The 24,072-nt window shown below is 43.1% G+C and overlaps 1 protein-coding gene across 2 annotated transcripts in view; it reads left to right on the forward strand.

Moving 5' to 3' along the window:
• The window catches only part of TRRAP (transformation/transcription domain associated protein), a 127,917-nt gene that overhangs the window by 46,073 nt on the left and 57,772 nt on the right, over window positions 1-24,072 (forward strand). Inside the window, exons 32-51 of one of the 2 annotated variants that reach the window (XM_075565475.1) lie at window positions 689-709; window positions 1,604-1,723; window positions 1,831-1,950; window positions 2,244-2,414; window positions 2,824-3,005; window positions 3,098-3,296; window positions 4,389-4,517; window positions 7,282-7,548; window positions 9,498-9,704; window positions 10,407-10,562; window positions 11,153-11,287; window positions 11,407-11,517; window positions 12,009-12,155; window positions 13,241-13,454; window positions 15,076-15,201; window positions 16,460-16,606; window positions 17,774-17,976; window positions 21,750-21,871; window positions 22,654-22,867; window positions 23,447-23,626. In XM_075565475.1, coding sequence (XP_075421590.1) covers window positions 689-709; window positions 1,604-1,723; window positions 1,831-1,950; window positions 2,244-2,414; window positions 2,824-3,005; window positions 3,098-3,296; window positions 4,389-4,517; window positions 7,282-7,548; window positions 9,498-9,704; window positions 10,407-10,562; window positions 11,153-11,287; window positions 11,407-11,517; window positions 12,009-12,155; window positions 13,241-13,454; window positions 15,076-15,201; window positions 16,460-16,606; window positions 17,774-17,976; window positions 21,750-21,871; window positions 22,654-22,867; window positions 23,447-23,626 — 3,171 coding nt within the window. The remainder of the gene's footprint in view (window positions 1-688; window positions 710-1,603; window positions 1,724-1,830; window positions 1,951-2,243; window positions 2,415-2,823; window positions 3,006-3,097; window positions 3,297-4,388; window positions 4,518-7,281; window positions 7,549-9,497; window positions 9,705-10,406; window positions 10,563-11,152; window positions 11,288-11,406; window positions 11,518-12,008; window positions 12,156-13,240; window positions 13,455-15,075; window positions 15,202-16,459; window positions 16,607-17,773; window positions 17,977-21,749; window positions 21,872-22,653; window positions 22,868-23,446; window positions 23,627-24,072) is intronic. The other variant, XM_075565476.1, reaches the window with a different exon arrangement.

Genomic DNA, 24,072 nt, shown 5'->3' on the forward strand with positions numbered 1-24,072 from the left:
GTCATACCTGGTCAATTGTTAAACCTGATAGTTCTGCGTGGTGTTTCATGGATGTGGAGTTTGCCAAAAATGTTTTACCATGTTTAATCGCATAATACATTAATAATCAAAGGAATTATTGTGACTGACATCTAAAAGCAGAATCTAAGTACATGATCCGTTTTGTAAACCAGCTGGGCTGCACCAGCAGGGCTGTGTACCATCATATTCAGTGACACTGGGATTTTACTGAGCGCATTTCTTGTTCTGCTGTATACTAGGCTGAGATATTGCATATACACAAATGAAATGCTTCATATCCTCCTCCGTGTTGGTGTGACCTTCGCGTAGTTTCACTGTGCAAAATGTAATGGGTTGTTTCATTTCCGTGTGTGGACATATCCTTACACAAGGACTTTGTCTACTGAAATATGATCCATTTCTTCGTCTTGGCTTGAATAACAAGTGGGTAGGAATCAGAATCGGATACTATAAAGACTATAAGGACTCTATTCTATAAAGTCTGAAGTGGCTGTTTTTTTGGTCCGACAATCCCCATTATAATCTGGGGATTTTCGGCCTGCACCGCTGTTTTGGACTAAATAGATTAAGCCCCTAAGTATAACAAAAATAATAATACATGTAATTTATACATCACTTTTGACCTTTTCCCCCTTATATTCTTACCGTAATCTTTGTTTTGGTCCAGCCTGCCATGGAAGGGGTAGAGGTGAGAATTGGAGATATTGAGACTTTGTGTTGTCACAGTGTTTCCCCTCTCTCTGCTGTTCCTCGTTAGCTGTAATGTGTTGTGTTAAGAGACCGACTGCTTTCATGTCTTCACGCGCTGTGTACAATCATACAATATTTGTTTGTGGCAGACGTTGTATTCGACAAGTAGCTGTGAGAGGTTGCATGGCATGTTTTGTACTGTGAGTGCTTTTAGATTCCATATGAATCAGCGCTGGAATGACACATTTTAATATGTTCTGATGTAACCAGGTTATTATTCTGAATGCTGAAATGCTATGTGGCACAGAATCCCATTTGTGTTTATGCTTGATGGGAAAGCGAACCTTTTACACAAACGCAGACTCTTCTCATACTCCAGGGAAACATTGTGCCATGTCATTTCAGATCTCCATTTTTCACTTTGGCTCTGGGAATGGGGTTTTCTTTTCACACTGTTGCCCAGATAATATTAAACGCCTGCAGTGCTGGAGACGTTTAACAGAAGCAATTCTTTCCAGTAGAAAATATATCTTCCTGCCCCTGCATAAGCAAGATGATTTATGAAAGCCCAACTCAAGTATAATGTATTTTGTGATCTTACTGTGAAGGATTTTGCATTAAGAGCAGAAATATTGTGGTATACAGTTAAACTTTGTGAAACGTCTGGCAAAGCCATCAGACTTATTAGGTGGTTGGATTTATTTTTCCCTCTACCAGCCAGAAGATGAAGATGGTTCATATGCAACCACCATACACGCCAAACATTAATATATTAAACACTTAATGTGGAGTGCAATGGTTTCATACTTTCACAGGGTTGCCTATGACTTTGTAGGCAATGCACAACTTGAAGATAACATTGGTTTCTTTTTTTCTTTTGCCCTACAAACAGGAAATGAAGATTTGTTCTGCAATTATAAATCTATTCCACCTAATTCCTGCTGCTCCTCAGACTCTGGTGAAGCCTTTGCTGGAAGTTGTGATGAAGACCGAACGAGCCATGTTAATTGAGGTGATCCTTTCTCTTAAGGGTGGTACATTGCAATGGTGAAGGTCACATGCAGTTATCTAGTTAGGAATTTAGATGTCCTGTAAACAAACAATACTTGGATTTCACAGGCCGGGAGTCCGTTCCGAGAGCCCTTGATAAAGTTTCTGACTCGCCACCCATCTCAGACTGTTGAGCTGTTCATGATGGAAGCCACCCTGAATGATCCGCAGTGGAGTCGCATGTTTATGGTAATACTCCGATATGTCTCTTGTTAGTTCTGCAACTACAACTGTGGGCCATATTTACTAAGCAGTGCTATTCTGTAAAGCACCTTCCAGCCCATTCAAATGAATTGGGACTACTTTGTAAATCTGGATCTGTGTATCTATAAATAATCCTCAGAGTCCTTTTCGTAGAGATTCATTTTGGGTTATCCATTACAAATGTTATAAGACGCAGGGTCTGCTGTTTTTATCATTCTTCCATTAGTTGTTATCTGGGTGACGTTGTGCCTCATTTCTTTGTATATTCTTTTCTGTAGAGCTTTTTAAAACATAAGGACGCCAAACCATTACGTGATGTGCTGGCTGCCAACCCGAACCGTTTCATCACGCTACTGTTACCCGGTGTTACACAAACTGCTGTCAGGCCGGGCTCCCCCAGCACCAGTACCAGCACAATGCGCCTTGATCTACAGTTCCAGGCTATTAAGGTAACCTAAACAACCCAAAGCTACTTACACGTTTGGCTTTCTATTGAAGTAGCAAACATTATTTCTGGATAAGATAAATGAATGGGAGACAGCAACTTGTAGGCACGTCTGCCCTTGTACAACCTCTATTGGATTCCTACCTGGTTTCCATATTTAGGTTGCGTTTGTGTCTATCCCATGCATATTAGAATCCCCGTTTTGTTGTATTAGCCCCTCACCTCTGCTGTGATAGGGACTGTGGTGGGGTTGTAGAACCCATATGTAACTTCAATTAGTTATTTGCAGCTTGTTTCAACAAAACCCCCTTATAGAGAAACTGTTTGTCTTCAGCGGTAAAGTAGCGTCTCCTCGCCTCGCTACCACGTGTAATTTAGAGCTACATTTTGGATTTTTTTGCCTTCCTCTGTAGATTATCAGCATTATAGTTAAGAATGATGAAAACTGGCTGGCAAACCAGCATTCCCTGGTAAGTCACTTACGACGGGTGTGGGTGAGCGAAGCGTTCCAAGATCGACATCGGAAGGATAACGTGGCTGCAACAAACTGGAAGGAGCCCAAGCTGCTGGCGTTCTGTCTGCTAAACTACTGCAAGTAAGAAGACAATATTGTGCCATTGCTCTTGAAGGAAAGTATTGGGGTTGTTTCTTCTTTAATGTATCGCGCTCCCCCTTTTCCTTTTACAGGCGCAATTATGGGGATATTGAATTGATCTTCCAGTTGCTCCGAGCCTTCGCCGGCCGTTTCCTCTGCAATATGACTTTCTTAAAGGAATACATGGAGGAAGAGATTCCCAAGAATTATAACATCGTGCAGAAACGGGCACTCTTCTTCCGCTTTGTGGAATTCAGCGATCCCAATTTTGGGGATGAACTTAAAGCAAAGGTGACTTCGTTTGTTATATTAAGATCAGAGCAGAGAGTCTTTATATGCATTGATTTAAATGGAGGGTATAATAGCTTACGTCTTTCTTGTAGTTAATTGTGTAGAGGATATGTGAATGTTCTTTGTAACTTTCAGCTGATTAGTTGGCATGTAAAAAAAAAATTATATATATATATTATAGCAAAAATATTACTGTATGCTCATTTGCATGTCTTAGACAGGTCTGCAACCCCGCCTTTCCCCATTATCACCCAGCACACAGCGCTTCCTCTGCAGCAAGGGATTCTGGGAAATGACATGCAAATGAGCACACAGTGCCACCTTTTGCTTCACAACCATTCAACGTGGTTCCCTATAGGCTTAAGCTTGCTGCATGGTTACAGCTTTGAGCACAGTCAGGGTTAAGATGCAAAGCCAGTAAATCCACCCACAGACAGCCGTTTCGACCTTAATGGGTCTCATCAGTGTGGGGTTGGTTATACTGGCTTTGCAAAAATGAAGCAAGGATAGGTTTTCCATACTTGGTTAAGTTACTGTGTGCTCATTTGCATGTAATTTCCCAGAATCCCTTGCTGCGGTGGAAGTGCTGGGTGATAATGGTGAAAGGCGGGGTTGCAGACCTGTCTAAGACATGCAAATGAGCATACAGTAATATTTCCATTTGCTATATGCTTGCTGTGGAGGGTTTTTGTCACTTTTTTTACCCACCATAACTGAACTAAGTGTATATATATATATATATATATATATATATATATATATATATATATATATATATATATATATATATATATATCTCACACGCACGTGTACACGTACACACACTTTTTTTTTTTTTTTTGCTGCAAGTTTTTTATTTTGAAAATGTAGTATCTTGCATGCGCACAGATTAGTGCTGTAATAACCCTGCAGGATAGACCACCTAGCGTTCTTTTCCTGTAAAAATGTTTAAACAGTTTTCAAGGCAGGTTTGGCTGATTGTAGTTCAAATGGCTGTTACATATGTCGGTTGACCAGCTCGTTCCATTTTGCTATTCTATGCAGAGAAACTTTTATTGATAGTTGCTGTTTGTTCCTTTTTTCTACTTGTAGGTCCTTCAGCATATTCTGAACCCAGCATTTTTGTACAGCTTTGAAAAAAATGAGGGGGAGCAGCTTTTGGGACCACCGAATCCAGAGGGAGACAATCAAGAGAGCATCACTAGTGTATTCATAACCAAGGTACCAAATCAAGAGAGCATCATTAGTGTATTCATAGCCAAGGGACCAAATCAAGAGAGCATCACTAGTGTATTCATAACCAAGGGACCAAATCAAGAGAGCATCACTAGTGTATTCATAGCCAAGGGACCAAATCAAGAGAGCATCACTAGTGTATTCATAGCCAAGGGACCAAATCAAGAGAGCATCGCTAGTGTATCCATAACCAAGGTAGCAAATCAAGAGAACATCACTAGTGTATTCATAACCAAGGTAGCAAATCAAGAGAACATCACTAGTGTATCCATAACCAAGGTACCAAATCAAGAGAGCATCACTAGTGTATTCATAACCAAGGGACCAAATCAAGAGAGCATCACTAGTGTATTCATAACCAAGGGACCAAATCAAGAGAGCATCACTAGTGTATTCATAACCAAGGGACCAAATCAAGAGAGCATCACTAGTGTATTCATAACCAAGGGACCAAATCAAGAGAGCATCACTAGTGTATTCATAACCAAGGGACCAAATCAAGAGAGCATCACTAGTGTATTCATAGCCAAGGGACCAAATCAAGAGAACATCACTAGTGTATCCATAACCAAGGGACCAAATCAAGAGAGCATCACTAGTGTATTCATAACCAAGGGACCAAATCAAGAGAGCATCACTAGTGTATTCATAACCAAGGGACCAAATCAAGAGAGCATCACTAGTGTATTCATAACCAAGGTAGCAAATCAAGAGAACATCACTAGTGTATCCATAACCAAGGGACCAAATCAAGAGAACATCACTAGTGTATTCATAACCAAGGGACCAAATCAAGAGAGCATCACTAGTGTATTCATAACCAAGGGACCAAATCAAGAGAACATCACTAGTGTATTCATAACCAAGGGACCAAATCAAGAGAACATCACTAGTGTATTCATAACCAAGGGACCAAATCAAGAGAGCATCACTAGTGTATTCATAACCAAGGGACCAAATCAAGAGAGCATCACTAGTGTATTCATAACCAAGGTAGCAAATCAAGAGAACATCACTAGTGTATCCATAACCAAGGGACCAAATCAAGAGAACATCACTAGTGTATTCATAACCAAGGGACCAAATCAAGAGAGCATCACTAGTGTATTCATAACCAAGGGACCAAATCAAGAGAACATCACTAGTGTATTCATAACCAAGGGACCAAATCAAGAGAGCATCACTAGTGTATTCATAACCAAGGGACCAAATCAAGAGAGCATCACTAGTGTATTCATAACCAAGGGACCAAATCAAGAGAGCATCACTAGTGTATTCATAACCAAGGGACCAAATCAAGAGAGCATCACTAGTGTATTCATAGCCAAGGGACCAAATCAAGAGAGCATCACTAGTGTATTCATAGCCAAGGGACCAAATCAAGAGAGCATCACTAGTGTATTCATAGCCAAGGGACCAAATCAAGAGAGCATCACTAGTGTATTCATAGCCAAGGGACCAAATCAAGAGAGCATCACTAGTGTGTATTCATAACCAAGGTCCAAATCAAGAGATCATCATTAGTATATTCATAATCAAGGGACCAAATCAAGAGAGCATCACTAGTGTATTCATAACCAAGGGACCAAATCAAGAGAGCATCACTAGTGTATTCATAACCAAGGGACCAAATCAAGAGAGCATCACTAGTGTATTCATAACCAAGGTAGCAAATCAAGAGAACATCACTAGTGTATCCATAACCAAGGGACCAAATCAAGAGAACATCACTAGTGTATTCATAACCAAGGGACCAAATCAAGAGAGCATCACTAGTGTATTCATAACCAAGGGACCAAATCAAGAGAACATCACTAGTGTATTCATAACCAAGGGACCAAATCAAGAGAACATCACTAGTGTATTCATAACCAAGGGACCAAATCAAGAGAACACCACTAGTGTATTCATAACCAAGGGACCAAATCAAGAGAGCATCACTAGTGTATTCATAACCAAGGGACCAAATCAAGAGAGCATCACTAGTGTATTCATAACCAAGGGACCAAATCAAGAGAGCATCACTAGTGTATTCATAGCCAAGGGACCAAATCAAGAGAGCATCACTAGTGTATTCATAACCAAGGGACCAAATCAAGAGAGCATCACTAGTGTATTCATAACCAAGGGACCAAATCAAGAGAGCATCACTAGTGTATTCATAACCAAGGGACCAAATCAAGAGAGCATCACTAGTGTATTCATAACCAAGGGACCAAATCAAGAGAGCATCACTAGTGTATTCATAACCAAGGGACCAAATCAAGAGAGCATCACTAGTGTATTCATAGCCAAGGGACCAAATCAAGAGAGCATCACTAGTGTATTCATAGCCAAGGGACCAAATCAAGAGAGCATCACTAGTGTATTCATAGCCAAGGGACCAAATCAAGAGAGCATCACTAGTGTGTATTCATAACCAAGGTCCAAATCAAGAGATCATCACTAGTATATTCATAATCAAGGGACCAAATCAAGAGAGCATCACTAGTGTATTCATAGCCAAGGTAGCAAATTAATTAGACGTGCGCTTCTGTTAATAGAGCAATACCGACCCAATAATAACCTTACAAGCTATTTTATCCTGAAATGAATTATTGTGATCTAGAAGTGAACACACGGCGATTTATCTATTGACCATTCACATTCTTCCAAACAGCTCGTGTTTTCGTGTAGCACGGATGGTGAATCCGAGACCCAAACACTACCTTGTTTCAGTATGGTTTGCTCTTTTCCTCCCGGTCTTTAGGTGCTGGACCCAGAGAAGCAGACGGACATGCTGGATTCACTCCGAATCTACCTCTTGCAATTTGCTACTCTCCTGGTGGAACACGCCCCGCATCACATCCACGACAATAACAAGAACCGAAATAGCAAACTGCGGCGCCTGATGACCTTTGCTTGGCCCTGTCTGCTTTCCAAGGCTTGTGTGGATCCAGCTTGCAAATACAGTGGCCACCTACTTCTGGCTCACATCATTGCAAAGTTTGCTATCCATAAAAAGATTGTCCTACAGGTACAGCACATGCTCATCTACAGACCAATACACTTTGGCTTGCCGTATACATTGCAAAACGCCTTTAACCCATTGCTGGCAAAGACGCTGCAACCCATTCTAAAGCTTTTCATGGTGACTGTCGGAGTAGGCCTACGAGTTGATCTCCTGATGTGCTATCAGTGGTAGTCTCTGAGCATCTTTTTTTGGTGTTTCTAGGTTGGGGACTTGAGACATGGGGCCGTATTTACTAAGCCGTCTCTGCCCCAAGACCTCTTTTGTTGCTAGAAGGTACCTTATAGCCCAGAGCTTTCCAAGCTGTGTGTCGCGACACGTTTGTGTGTCGGCTGCAGTGTGTAGGTGTGTCACGCGAACGTAACAAGAAACCACTGGGGGGAGCATGTTTATTTAGGGGGGGCGCGGGCGGTTAGGGCCCCAACAGGGGGTTTGCTGGGCCATGCGCCGTCCCCTAGACAAAACTGGTCACCACAGGGTGACATGCGCGTGCTGGGGGAAAATAAATAAATAAAAATCCCCCTACCTGACTGGTTGGTGCGCAGCCAATCTCTATCCGAGCTGCACATTAAGGAGGCGCCTTTTCCTGCATGGAGCGAGTAAGGTAAATATAGCTCCATGCCCACAACTCCCCCCCCTAGTCCGATTTGGCCCCCCTGCTCCGGATTGGCCCCCCGTGGGTCCGATCCCCGTTTGTGTGTGTGTATACAGACATCCAGCCTCTCTCTCACCCTCTCTCTCTGTCACTCGTAAATGACAACAATTTTGAAAATGTATGTTATCTTACAAATCATATATTTTTAAAAATATAAATGAAAGGTTTTCATGAGATATGTTGTGTCCCCATACATTTTGTTATTACAATTTATGTACAGTATGTGTCCGTATCTCTTATAAGGGGTTAGTTTAACCTCTGGTTTGCTAGTAAAACAGATGTATTGTGTCGCGAAACGATGCATGTCTAAAAAGTGTGTCACCAACATGAAAAGTTTGGAAAGGTCTGTTACAGCCCATTCACAGCAATCACCCGTAAGGTGGCATCAGCACTGGAAGGTCTTATGGTAGAAGACTGCTTATGGGCTAGTACACACACACACACACGCATACACACATACACACATACACACATACACACATACACACACACATCAGTAAACTAAACATACTGGTGTTCGTGAGGCAATTAATGTAAATATAACAGTGCAATATAACCATGCAATAAACCCAGTGAATACAAATAAACACTGATATCACTTATACTGCAACTCGATGGAACATGATCCTCCGAAGTGGTTCCTCCTTGAAAAACCTCATGTCGATAAGAAAGCACAGATGCCTGCAGTATGGGGCAGTAACATTTTACTTTCATTGACAAACAGCACGGGGGAAAAGGACAACTCACACTTTTCCTGCAATCCAAAATGCTTGCATATGGGCATTGTGGAATTTGTGGAGGAAGGGAATACCCCCATGCATAGGAGCTGCAAAAGGGGAGAGCTGACCACCAAAAAGGTCAAGGAAGCAAGAGCGTGGATCAAAAACTCTAAATCTGGCAATATGATTCAATTTTATGCTCACGAGCCTTACATTACCGGCGCATGCGCACAAACCCGGCCACTTGCGCAGTGTACAGGAGAGCGACAGGCTGAAGTCTGTGGCACGGGGGAACGTGCGCACGCTCCCGATCTCTGATTTGTTCGCCAAGTGCAGAGAGAGCAGCTGAGAACGTGTGCCCCCCTTCTGCAGCCCCACTCTGCACATGCGCAGTATGCAACTTCCATCTCTTAGAAAGTCGCAACTCTCTCCATTTCACCCTATGAGATTTTGCAATGAGCCATCTTCGGCGTAGAAGTTTCACTTCAAAATCTTCTCCTTAATGCCTAACGTGTATTCATTTGTGGAGGCGATGTGTGGGTTTACAGGTGCTAATGGTTCTGCATTTCCTTTCTCGCTAGGTCTTTCACAGCCTCCTAAAAGCTCATGCAATGGAGGCACGAGCCATTGTTCGCCAAGCAATGGCCATTCTGACCCCTGCAGTGCCGGCTCGAATGGAGGATGGACACCAGATGTTGACTCACTGGACACGCAAAATAATTGTAGAGGAAGGACACACCGTACCACAGCTGGTGCATATTTTGCATCTAATAGTGCAGCATTTTAAGGTATGTTGGAATGTTTTCACTTTACTGCACTGGCTGTCAGATTTTGCTTCATGCATAACTGTGTAGATAGTTGGCTAAAGCTAATTAAAAAGTATAACTACTCCCTGCTACAAAAGAATGATCGTTAGTGTAGGTATCTAAACAATGGTAATCCAGCAGGTGAAACTTTTAGCATACTTCATTATTGTCTGGTATTGTTTTACATTTATGTCCATTTTAACTATGGTGCACATAGGTTAATAGCCCTTCTGGTTCTGCATGAACAACGGTTATAAAATACGTAGCACTTTTCTCGTGTGGGGGGGATTCACTTGGTACCAGTGCGTCCCCCCTCTCTGCAGCGTATGGACCCCCTCCCCAATACAGGGTGTCGCCCCCAGATCCATACAAGTCAATGGCTGTGAGGGCAGGGTTGGGGTGCAATGTTCTGCATCGGCGCTTACAGCATCCAAGTGTAAGCGTTACTAGGTTCCCCAGCCATAGTTATACATGTGTGCATTTTGTATAAGATATATACATATTCATATAATATACAGCATTAACAAGGTGAAAGTATTAATGCTTTGCAGCCTAAATTCTTTTACCTCTGTCAATTGTTGGGTTATTTGTCCTTGATTATGGAAAGCTGAAGTTTGTCCCAGCACGTTCTCCTCTCAGGGTGGTGCTTGCACTCATTTACCTAATTCTTATGTGTGTTTCTAGGTTTATTATCCAGTGCGACACAGTTTGGTTCAGCATATGGTCAGCGCAATGCAGCGGCTGGGTTTCACTCCCAGTGTTACAATTGAGCAAAGAAAACTGGCCATAGATTTGGCGGAAGTGGTCATCAAATGGGAATTGCAGAGAATTAAGGATCAGGTAAATGTTGCATTCATCTCTGCTAATGTTTTGGATTATTTATTTTTTCCCACCAAAGCAAATAAATTGCATGTGAAATTTGTCACATACGGCACACCCGTGAACACGTAACTTGCATACAGGACAAGGGTTAATACTCCGCTCACAGGCTGCCCCACTTTTCACCTCTGCAAAGGTCCCTTAAATGAGTAATATCTCCCCTAAATCCGTCCCCATATACCACGTGTCACGAACAGCACAAAAGTGGGCATGTGACTTTAGATATGCAACCAGGGTTAATACACACGGCTACTCCAGCCAACTCAACTTTAACCTGCGCAAGGTACCTCCGATAAGGTCATATTAACCCCTTACTCAATTGCAATCATTTATACGCTGTCACCACCCGAGATATGCAAAGAAAGATAAGATGTAAAATTAACATTTGCCAGGGTCCTAGGTCCCTGATTATAGAAAAAAAACAATGCTCTTTAACACACACATCTGTTGTGTCCCAAGGACATACTTGCAAACAAGAGGTAACTCTCAATGTATTACTTCCTGGTAAAATATTTTATAAATAAATAAAAATGCCTGCCTGCATGTTTCAGCCCGATTCTGACACGGACGTGAATGGCGGTGGAGAAGGTGCAAGTTCTGCAGCGGGCGGTGTGAAGAGAAGCCTGGCTGGGGACGCAAGTCAGGAGGTGAAACGTTTCAGGACAACCGCGGGGGGAATGTCCACCGTAAGCGCATCACCTTCATTATCTAACAATAGTTTTCATGATCTATTCTGTAAATTAGCCATATCCTTTTTTTTATTTGCACTGAAATTCAGCTATTCTTTGTACAATTTGTTTCCCAGGTTTTTGGACGTAGCCAGTCTGTTCCAGCAACAGAGGCTGTGCTTTCCAAGGCCATCGAAAAGCCGCACACGGATACAGTGGTGAATTTTCTCATTAAGATAGCTTGTCAGGTACGAATTCTGCAAGTGCGTGCGTGCGTGCGTGCGCAATGGTGTGACACTCAAAAGGACCAAATATTTATTGAACAGAGGTTAATGTGTTGGTTGGTCCTCATTAGGTTCTAACGAGAAACGAAACATTGTCCTCTGTGCAGTAATATGAGTTATTTTTGCAGCAAGTCCTGTGATTGCCGTACTATTTTTAAACTTATATCAATAAACTTACCGGACTTGCCACTATTACCACATGCACACACATAAACACACACACACACACACACATATATATACATACGCACACGTGTGTGTGTGTATATATACACGCACGCACACTCACACACTCACGTACACACGTACACACGTACACACGTACACACGTACACGTACATATAGCACAAGCCTACACTGAGCCTTTGCTAATCGACTTGCATTACGGATGGTATCAAAGGAAAATGACCAGTGTTACTCACATTTTGTTGTACATTTGGTTTGTTTTTGTGTAGGTGAATGACATTGCGAACACCGCGGGCTCTCCGGGAGAATTGCTCTCTCGTCGCTGTGTTACCCTTCTGAAGACCGCTTTACGTCCTGATATGTGGCCCAAATCAGAACTGAAACTGCAATGGTTTGATAAACTGCTAATGACTGTGGTGAGTGTGCTTGGTATCCAATGCGCAGGCAGTGTGAGAGACCAGGATTACGGGTACCCAATGCGCAGGCAGTGTGTGAGACCAGGATTACGGGTACCCAATGCGCAGGCAGTGTGTGAGACCAGGATTACGGGTACCCAATGCGCAGGCAGTGTGAGAGACCAGGATTACGGGTACCGAATGCGCAGGCAGTGTGTGAGAGACCAGGATTACGGGTACCCAATGCGCAGGCAGTGTGTGAGACCAGGATTACGGGTACCCAATGCACAGGCAGTGTGAGAGACCAGGATTACGGGTACCGAATGCGCAGGCAGTGTGTGAGAGACCAGGATTACGGGTACCGAATGCGCAGGCAGTGTGAGAGACCAGGATTACGGGTACCCAATGCGCAGGCGGGGCGTGCACAGCGCTAACTGCGGTCTTCCAGGGAGAGAGGGAGCTTGCGATGGGAGGGGGCGTGGTGGGGTTTTTGCGGGGGCGTGGCCATGATCTCACACGGCTGGTTCGCCCTTATTGGGTGAACCGCCGGCGGGGGGCGTGGCCACGCCTCCGTTGTAAATTCTAATCTCCATTTCGTTCAGTTTTAAAAACCTGGCAGTACGGCGCGGCTGCACCTTCAGCGGGAAGGTGCGTACTGGACCCAGCCGCATTGAGGGGCGGTGTTGCAGTCACTGGGACCGCAGCCTCATTTAAAACAAAATAGAATTTCTGATAAGGACAGGGTGGGCGAAGCACTTTGGCACACTCCCCCCTTCAGAGACCCCCAGGCAATGCAATTTGGGGTTAATTATCAGAGAAACAAAACAGCGAAATCTTTGTTTTTGGCACCATTGGATTTGCGGTACAAAAGGTTGCTTTTTTGGTTAGCTGTGGGACGGCACCGTTGCCACATGCACACATATATTACACTTTAATACAAGAAAGTGTCACTTTGGTTGTTTTTTTGTAACCCTTTTGCTGCTGGAGGTGCCTGCGATGTGTTATCTACATTCAACTGTTGGAACCTTTTTTGGAAGAACGTTGAGTTCCCGTGTCCACTTTTACCTAATTTTGTGTTCCCTTTCCACCTTTCTCGTGTGTTTTAGGAACAGCCCACCCAGGCCAACTTTGCAAATATCTGCACGGGCCTGGAGGTCCTGAGCTTCCTGCTCACCGTCCTTCAGAACCCAGTCGTTCTCAGCAGCTTTAAGCCACTGCAGCGAGGGATCTCGGCCTGCATGACTTGCGGGAACACCAAGGTTCTCCGAGCCGTCCACACCCTGCTCTCTCGTCTGATGGGCATCTTCCCTACTGAACCCAGTATGTCCGCTCCTCCCACATTCCTGCAGGGTCATGGCTGGGCATTGGCTTTCTTCAGCAAGTAGCTGTGACTCCTGGCTCGCTCATAGATAAGTTGAGGAATAAGTTGAAGTGAATTACAGCTCGTAGCACTCCTGGTGCAGGAGAAGGTGTTAGAGAGATTCTCACGTAGGGTGAAGGGTGCCAGCATAGACTGCTGGTACCTGGTGTACTTAGCAATAGGAGCTGCTCACAAAGCCATCCTTTGTCTGCTCAATTCCTAGTAATGGGTTCGATTCTAACGGTTCCTTATTGTCCACTATAAAACTAAGACACCACAACAAGTGCCTCGTCGGGTAATATTAATTTGTATTCTTTGTTTTTTTTAGCTCACTTTGCGATTGCATGTTTATTCCTCATACAGAGTGCTGTTTCAGGGACTGTTGAGGTTCATTCAGTGGTTTGCAAAATGTATTCAATACTTGTCACGTTTTTTTACACAGTCCATTTTTATCGGAAAATTTTAATTTTCTGTTAAAGTGCTTAACTTTACTGTAAAATTAGAGGAAAATAGGGTGTAAATAGAACAGCATTGTCCCTCCAAATAAGTGGTTTCAGCTCTTGGTTGTTGTAAGGCTTCTATTATTATAATTACCCATTTTTGTTAAATACCCTTCTAGAGCAGCCACCATCCTTGTGTTTGGTTCCAGGGTATACGTACAAATCAGGGTTTAATTGTGTACCAGGAGCAGTATCAGAGATGAAATTCAACAAATGTAACTTTTTTTAAATGGAATTATAGTAGTACAGTAATACATGAAACGTCAGTAAGCACGAAGTCATTAGGATTGAAATAATTCTGTGTAGAACAGAATCACGGTTAAAGTTTTTATAAATATAATTGTCTAACCTGTAAGTAATGGGAACATTGGTATTCTTGTTTTGTATGATGAAGATTGGGTGTAAATGCACGGCCATATTCCCCAGCACAGAGGGGACCACTGTATGGGCTAGTGAGCAGAAGTGTCACTTGGGTAGCACACTGATTATGTTTGAGTATGTGGAGCTTAGGAACCTAACATATCTGTATATATTCTGTTCCTAGTGATTATTGACTAGATCTCTAATTAAGCCTAAAGTCCAGCTGACATTCTCTTATTATTCTATGGATGCTCCCTCTGCAGCCCGACTACTACTAGGAAGGGTTTGAGCCATCTCCCTGAGTACAGAGAAACATAGACTGTGTTGGCAGATAAGAACCCCTTGTCCCACCGTAGTTGCCCATTTTCTTATCTGCTGTAAAATCTCATCCCCTATCAGAATCTTGGCTTTCTTTCATATTTAGCCATAGGTCGATCCCACGTATGTTTGAATTTCCTTACTGTGTTAGCCCCTATCCTCTCTGTTGGGACATTATCCACCTCCCTTTCTGGGAAGTACTTCCTCCCATTTCCCCTCAGTCTGAGACCCACCCCCACCCCTCCATCAAGGTTTTTGAATTTTACTTTCTTTAGCCACTTTTTTGACCACCCGTAACCACCAGGGCTTCAAACAACACACCTTATAATGCAGCTTGGTAAGCAATGTAACTTCAGTATCTCGCGGTCTTGAAAAGAGTAATACCCTCCAATTTCTGTTCTAGGTACGTCGAGCGTTGCGTCAAAGTATGAAGAGCTGGAGTGCTTGTATGCTGCGGTTGGGAAGGTCATTTATGAAGGCCTGACAAACTATGAGAAGGCCACCAGTGCCAACCCGTCACAGCTCTTTGGTGAGCTCTTCACTCCTTGGGAAATGAATGTGTTTCCAGCACAGAAAGAGTTTAAATTTCCTAGTGTTTGCTTTTTCTGGGCTGCATTGACCGGCCATTATTCTGTAGGTCAGGTTTTCAGGCTATTCCTGCTTCAGCACAGGTGGTGCAGTCGTTGACTGAGCCCACTGATTGATTCACCTGTACTGAAGCAGGGATGTCCTGAAAACCTGACCTGTTGGTGGAAGCCTTGAGGACTGGAGTTGGACACCCCTGCTATATGGAGACACCGAAAACCGTTCTATATTAGAAAACATTGAAAGATTACACTGCATTTTTCTTGCATATAGTGTTGAAGATGTCAGCCAAGTTAGTGGAATACTTCACACATTTTACTCCTTTCTTGTTTGGATCCATTGGAACAAAGTGTACTTTTAGGCTGTTTGCTTAACTTGCAGTTCTGTCTTTGATTCCTTTCACTTAAAGAAAAGAAAGCTGCTTTTGTAGGTATTACTGGAGCAGTGATGGACATTTTTGCCAATCCATTCCGTACAGACTGTGGTGCAGAATTGGTTCTGTCAATAAAGCAGCATAAAATCACTGAAGGGTTTGGACAGCACACGTCTTTAAATGTTGTCCGTCTCTCACTATCCTCCCTTGTGATCTACACAGACAGGTGTAATTCTGCTCCAGGAATTGGCTGTCAGGTGTCAGGGTGTGTTGTGAAAAACACCAAGAAAGATAGTAGCGCATTTTCTTTCTTTCATTTATTTTTTTCTTTTTAAATCAATTTCCCAAAAGTAGTTAAGGGTCAGATGCTGGAGAATGCAAAACTTGCACTAACTTGATTGGGAAAAATCTTAAATCCTTGAAATAACCATGAGTTTAGGGAATTTCTTGTGAATTCTACAAATGAGCTTAACAACAAGATCTTTTTTTCATTCCTGAGCACTGAAATAACACGACATTAATGGAGAAATGGCTTCATGACACGTCAGAAAGCTGCTATATACATTAGGGTGGGGGAGGGGGGACGCTGTGCACTCCGCATGCTGTGCCACCTCCCCCCCCCCCCCCCCGCGTCTTGTGCCGTTTGGTATATTCCTAGCTGAGGTCGGGGTCCCGCACATTAGTCACTGACTGGCACCTATTCAACATTATTATATCACATGAAAGTTTCTCTATACATAACAGAATGTTGATATTAATTTGTGAGCGTGATTCACACAGTTTGTGAATATACTTGTAGTGTCACTAATACCCTGTTTGCTCATTTCAGGCACACTAATGATTTTAAAATCAGCCTGCAGCAACAACCCCAGCTATATAGACAGGCTGATCTCTGTGTTCATGCGCTCGCTGCAGAAGATGGTAAGGGAGCATTTGAATCCACAGGCGGCCCCTGGAGCAGCAGAAGCCAACCCAGGTAATATATTCTTCTGCATACTCTATGGGAAATAAAAGTGGCCTGACAGAAGCTCGCCATGTGTTCCCATCCTCTGACAGAATCATTCCCACCACGTTGATTTCATGGTTTCATTTTGTCCCTTAAAGCTGCAGACCAAGCAATATCCTATCTTTGTGGGTTCAAACAAGAACTAGTTCTGTACTATGAGAAAATACTTGTAACATTTTTTTTGAAATGTATTATAGTAATGTATTATGTAACAAGCTTTTTTGTTTCTAACTGTAATTACAAGATTTATTAATATAAAGCAAACCGTCATCTTGCTACACTCGAGCATATGTTTTATGTTGGGAAACTAAAATAAATCAATAATACAGCATAAATGGGGACAAACACCATTATAATATTTAATTTTAAGTGATGTCATTTGTTTTATACATTTTTTTTTATAGTGTCCGATTTAAAAATGTTTTTTAATGTCTCCCAATTTCTGCTTATAAAACTCTGGTCACCCTACAGTAAGAAGCCTTACGACCCATTTATTTCACATGGGTCGTCACACTGTGTCTCTTAGCTGCAAGGTACTGCCTTAGCAACCACTTATTAAAGCTGCAGACCAAGCAATATCCTACATGTGTTTTTTTTTTTTTTAATAAATCAGTTCTGTACTATGAGAAAATACATGTAGCAGTTTTTTTTTCAAAAACACCTCTAAATTACATTTTTAATGTATTATAATATATGAGAATTTTTTTGTTTCTATAGCAACCATTTACAAAGCCACATTCCCTTCCTCTTCTGAAACAGGCCCTGTCACACCTCTTTATGATCTCTGCCCTCTCTAGCAGTGCACCAATTGTATCTAGTGACTGCCTGGTCACATGATCTTCCCCACAGAACTTTGCATCTTTGGTCCTCTTCTCCTGCACTGACAGCCATTTAGTGAACCCCCGAGCCAAATCTGTGCCGATCGATCAACAACTTAGCCAATTACTTATCATTGTGTGGATTGTATTGATGCACAGCTTAAAGGGGGGGTGAAATATATATATTTTTAAAACGGCAGCTTGGACTGCTGCTTTAATGCTGCTATGTGGCTATGCCAGCACATTGCTGGGTGCAGCGTGTAAACTCTTTCCTCTACGGCTCAGACACCCTCAGCTAATTTCACTGCTCATTTTTCAGCTGGCACAAGTGAGCTGGTAATGCTGAGCTTGGACCTGGTGAAGACTCGCTTAGCAGTGATGAGCATGGAAATGAGGAAGAACTTTATTCAAACCATTCTAACATCTCTCATTGAAAAATCCCCCGATGCCAAAATCCTCAGAGCGGTCGTCAAGATAGTAGAGGAATGGTTGAAAAATAACTCTCCAATGGCAGCAAATCAGGTGAGCTGCAAGATCTTGTTTGGGAGCATATACATGAGCCTTGGAATAATTTGTTTAGTTTTTAAAGTGAGCGGGATATTGAAACCGTATATCCAGAACAATAACCAACTAAACTGGAAGTTATATTGTACACTTTCCTTATGAATTACATTTAGCTTCACCAGTACAAACACATGGTGATTACATGAGTGTGAGTGTGTGTGTGTGTGTGTGTGTGTGTGTGTGTGTGTGTGTGTGTGTGTGTGTGTGTGTGTGTGTGTGTGTGTGTGTGTGTGTGTGTGTGTGTGTGTGTGTGTGTGTGTGTGTGTGTGTGTGTGTGTGTGTGTATATATATGTATATACAGTGGTCGACAAATCGCCAAAAAATCTACTCGCCGAACAAAAAAATCTACTCGTCACCTAGTACCACACGTGTGCTGCTTAGGCCAATAGGAGCTCGCCACAATGTTAAATCCACTCGCCCGGGGCGAGCAAATGTATAGGTTTGTCGAACACTGTATGTGTATATATACTGCTCTCCTGCTCTCCTCTGTCTGCCATTACCGAACCCTTCCTATTCCCCCCCTCTCTTGCTTTTCCCTCCTTTGAGGCTCACACTGTCCAGATCTTCTCTCCTCTCCCTGTTCATGTGGCGGTCATCTATCGCCCACCTACCTCTACTCATCCCCCTTCTGCCTTTCTCTCTCACTTTGAATCCTGGCTCTCTTTCTTTCTCTCCTCAGACTCCCCTGTTCTTCTCCTTGGGGACTTCAATTGCCACATTGATGACCCCTCTCTCTCTTGGGCTTCCCGCTTTCTTTCTCTTACCTCTTCTTTTGGCCTTCAACAGTGGACTGCAGCCAGCACCCACAAGGATGGCCACTACTTAGACCTGGTTTTCACTAAAAACTTCTCTCTCTCTGATTTCTCCATTTCCCCTTTTCCTCTCTCTGACCATCATCTCATCTCATTCTCTCTATCTCGCTTCTCCCCTTCTCCACCTCCATCTACACCCCGGTTCTGCAGAAACCTGCGCTCTATTCACTTACCTGACTTTGAGTCCACTTTACGCTCCTCCCTCTCCTCTCAGCTCTGCTACAGACCCCGACAACCTGGTCAGGAACTACAACTCTGCCTTGTCCTCCTCTCTTGATCTACATGCCCCACTTTCTCTCTGCCGCACTCGCCCTTCTAACCCTAGACCCTGGCTAAATTCCCACACACGCATGCTGCGTTCCTCCACTCGTTCCTCTGAACGCCTCTGGAGGAAATCTCACACTCTCGCAGACTTCCTTCACTACAAATTTATGCTATCCTGTTTCAACTCTGCCCTCTCGCAAGCTAAACAAGCCTACTTTTCTGCACTAATCAACATGCACAAGTCTAACCCACGCCGACTGTTCTCTGTCTTTGATACTCTACTCAAACCACCCTCAGCTGCCTCTCCTTCCTCCATCTCCGCTCAGGACTTTGCTGACTATTTTAAGGAAAGGGTGGAATCCATACATCAGAACATCCCCTCTGTTTCCTCCTCCCATCCTACACCTCTTCCTAACTCTCCTCATGCCTTCCTTGACTCTTTTTCAGCTGTCACAGAAGAGGATGTGTCACTGCTGATCTCCTCTTCTCCCTCTACCACTTGCCCTCTTGACCCCATTCCCTCCCATCTCCTAAAACCTCTAGCTCCTACTATAATCCCTACGCTTACACACATTTTTAACTCCTCCCTCTGCTCTGGAACCTTTCCATCCTCCTTCAAACATGCAACAGTCATACCATTACTCAAAAACAGCAAGCTTGACCCTACCTGTCTTTCTAACTATCGACCTGTCTTCCTCCTGCCTTTTGCCTCTAAACTACTTGAACGTCTTGTATTCTCTCGCTTGCTCCATTTTCTCAACACCTACTCTCTCCTAGACACTCTACAATCTGGCTTCCGCACTGCTCACTCCACCGAAACAGCCCTCACTAAAATAACTGACGACCTCCATGCTGCCAAAGACAGAGGTCATTACACTCTGCTCATATTACTCGACCTCTCTGCAGCATTTGACACCGTGGACCACCCTCTTCTCCTCCACATTCTCCATACTCTAGGTATTCGGAACAAAGCTCTATCCTGGATCTCATCCTACCTCTCCCATCGTACTTTTAGTGTCTCTTCTGCTAACACCTCCTCCTCCTCCTCTATTGATCTCTCTGTGGGGGTACCCCAGGGCTCTGTCCTGGGACCTCTTCTCTTTTCTCTGTACACACTCTCTCTAGGTGACCTAATAACATCTTTTGGGTTTAATTATCACCTCTATGCCGACGACACACAAATATACTTTTCAACACCTGACCTTACACCTGCTGTACAAACCAAAGTTTCTGAATGCCTCTCTGCTATATCATCCTGGATGGCCCTCCGACGCCTTAAACTCAACATGGCTAAAACAGAGCTCCTCATACTTCCTCCCAAACCTGGCCCTACTACCTCCTTCCACATTACTGTTGGAACTACAATCATTCACCCAGTAGCCCAAGCACGCTGCCTAGGGGTCACATTCGACTCCTCTCTCACATTCGCCCCTCACATTCAAAACATTTCTAAAACTTGTCGCTTTTTCCTCCGCAATATAACTAAGATACGCCCTTTCCTCTGTTGTTCGACTGCTAAAACTCTGACTCAGGCCCTCATTCTCTCCCGTCTTGATTACTGTAACCTCCTGCTGTCCGGCCTTCCTGCCTCTCACCTGTCTCCCCTACAATCTATCCTAAATGCTGCTGCCAGAATCACTCTACTCTTTCCTAGATCTGTCTCAGCATCTCCCCTCATGAAATCCCTCTCCTGGCTTCCGATCAAATCCCGCATCTCACACTCCATTCTTCTCCTCACTTTTAAAGCTTTACATTCTTCTGCCCCTCCTTACATCTCATCCCTAATTTGTCGGTATGCACCATCCAGAGTCTTGCGTTCTTCTCAAGGATGTCTTCTTTCTACCCCCTTTGTATCTAAAGCCCTCTCCCGCCTTAAACCTTTTTCACTGACTGCCCCACACCTCTGGAATGCCCTTCCCCTCAGTACCCGACTAGCACCCTCTCTAGCCACCTTTAAGACCCACCTTAAGACACACTTGCTTAAAGAACCATATGAATAGCACTGTGGATATTCTAAACACGATACATAATGCTTGGCCCCCTGCAGACGCACTTACCAGAACTCCCTCCTACTGTCTCTGTACGTTCTCCCTACCTACCAATTAGACTGTAAGCTCCTCGGGGCAGGGTTTCCTCTTCCGAAATGTTACTTTTATGTCTAAAGCACTTATTCCCATGATCTGTTATTTATATTATCTGTTATTTATTTGTTTACCACGTGTATTACTACTGTGAAGCGCTATGTACACTAATGGCGCTATATAAATAAAGACATACAATACTATATATATATATATATACACAGTGTTCGACAAACCTATACATTTGCTCGCCCTGGGCGAGTGGATTTAACCCCCGGGCGAGTAAATATTGGCCCAAGCAGCACACGTTTGGTACTAGGTGTGTGGTGAGTAGATTTTTTGGTGATTTGTCAACCACTGTGTATATATATATATATATATATATATATATATATATATATATATACACATATATATATATATATATATATATATATATATATATATATATATATATATATATATATATATAATTCCTGCCACTATAACTGTGCGAAGACCAAGGATCCGTGTTGTTTTTATTTTTTCAGCATTACATTTTGAGTCTGTAACCTCCCCCTTCTCTGTACGCAGACGCCCACACTTCGGGAGAAGTCCATTTTGCTGGTGAAAATGATGACCTACATAGAAAAACGTTTTCCAGAAGACCTTGAATTAAATGCACAGTTTTTGGATCTTGTTAATTATGTCTACAGGTAATTAGAGCCGTTCATCAAAAATTATCCTTAATTGGCTCAAATGCTTTCATCATTTCACATCCTTTTTGACTATTTGATGTTACTACTGATATAAATCTGCTTCTAGAGCAAATTAAATGTGTGATTAGACTGTAAAAAGTTGACAATCTGTTTGTACAACGGCATTCACCCCAAAAAATACCAACCCTGTATGCAGACCCTTACTGTAACGGTTTATGCAGACCCTAACTGTAACGGTTTATGCAGACCCTTACTATAACGGTTTATGCAGACCCTTACTGTAACGGTTTATGCAGACCCTTACTGTAACGGTTTATGCAGATGTATATAGTTGTAACTTCCCAGGGATATGAGCTGCATAATTCAGCAGAACAGGCCCAATAATCATTTTGAACACTTTCCCCGATGAAGGATAATCGTCCACATTTCCGTGTGGACCTCTTAATGTTATTGAACGGCAGGATTGTTATGAACCGTGTGCATTTGGATGGGTTAATAGAATGACGATTTTAGTGTCTCTTTCCAGCCCACTATTTGCACTGTTTTTGATACATTTATTTGTTTGCTTATGATAATAGGAGCAGCAGAGCCTTGTGATTACAAATCTCATCTAAAGATTTGTGAAAGAGTTTTCATGAAATGTCATGCATTTTGCTTTTTGGAGTTTGGTACGATCGGTTTACCTTCTGCTTTGTAGACATGCTTGTGTGAACTGTTTGCTATCCACATATTTAATATCGATAAGGGTTGATGATTTTTTTGTCTGACTTCCTTAATAGGGATGAGAACCTTTCTGGGAGCGAGCTTACTGCCAAACTGGAACCAGCCTTCCTCTCCGGCCTACGCTGTGCTCAGCCGCTCATACGGGCAAAGTTTTTCGAAGTGTTTGACACTTCCATGAAGCGCCGTGTTTATGACCGTCTGCTCTATTTAACGTGTTCGCAAAACTGGGAGGCAATGGGAAACCATTTCTGGATCAAGCAGTGCATTGAGGTAGGGTTAACCGAGCGCGAGAGGAACGAACTCTTTCCTACGTATATGCAGCCAGATATTGAGAGGTAGAAGGGATTGAGGCAAGGAAATTGCGGTGTGCTTGAAATCTGGGTGTTGATGGAGGATAAGAACTTCTTGGCCCATCTATTCTGCCCAATTACATATCACACTGTATCAGATGTTTTCCTTTCATATTTAGGATCGCGTTCTGTCCCAAGCCGTTTTGAACACCAACTTCTCTGTGGGATTATTCCACGTATCCACTACCATTTCAGTGAGCAGTGGGACTGCCTCGCATTTCCCCTGAGCCTTGCACCCCTCAGCTTCAATAACAAAAACAATTATTTTTACAAAACGATACGATCTACCCGTTTTCCAGGCAAGCCGTACAAAGTGGTCACACGCTTTGCATGGTCTGTACTTGAAATATTATTTACCACACTGGATACATATTTGCTTTTCTTTTGTCCTGTGTAGTTACTCAGTTTTAGAAAGGAAAAAAAACCAAGCGATTAATCTGTTTACTGCACTTTTTCCCTCTTCCCCCTTCCCCCTCCCCCCTGATTTCTGTCCCGTTAGCTCCTGTTGGCGGTGTGTGAGAGGAGCACTACAATTGGCACAAGCTGTCAGGGTGCCATGCTCCCATCTATCACTAATGTCATCAATCTAGCAGACAGTCACGACCGTGCAGCTTTTGCCATGGTAACCCACGTCAAACAGGAGCCCAGAGAGCGGGAGAACAGTGAATCCAAGGAAGAGGTAATATTTGTTTGTCAAAGGACTCAAATACCCCTTTCTATGAAAACCATTAAAGCGACATGAGCGGATTGGGATTAAATGTTATGCAGCCTAGGGAAAAAAAGTTTGCCATTCAAATGACATCAGTGTGTTTGCAAAGCTGTGATGTCAGCGTGTGGGTACACGCTATCTGGAAGCAGCGTTCTGTAGGAATGGACAGGTAACCGACAGTATTATCTCACTGGTTTCACAGGCCGTTTGCAATCTGGTGTTACTTGCTTTTTGAAAGAATCATCCTACATTTCCTTGTACCCTTCTAAGTGGGATCAAGTCTCCAGTGTTCCCTGCCTCCTGTAATACAATACGAGGAAGCTTTAAACCCTCTTGCTTGGCAGCAAAAGGGTTAATACATTTGGTGCCCCTGCCTTGTTTTAGGAGGGAGTGAGTAAAAAGTGAGTGGGACACAC

Source organism: Ascaphus truei, chromosome 11 (genome assembly GCF_040206685.1).
Source record: "Ascaphus truei isolate aAscTru1 chromosome 11, aAscTru1.hap1, whole genome shotgun sequence".
NCBI classification, from domain to species: Eukaryota; Metazoa; Chordata; class Amphibia; order Anura; family Ascaphidae; genus Ascaphus; species Ascaphus truei.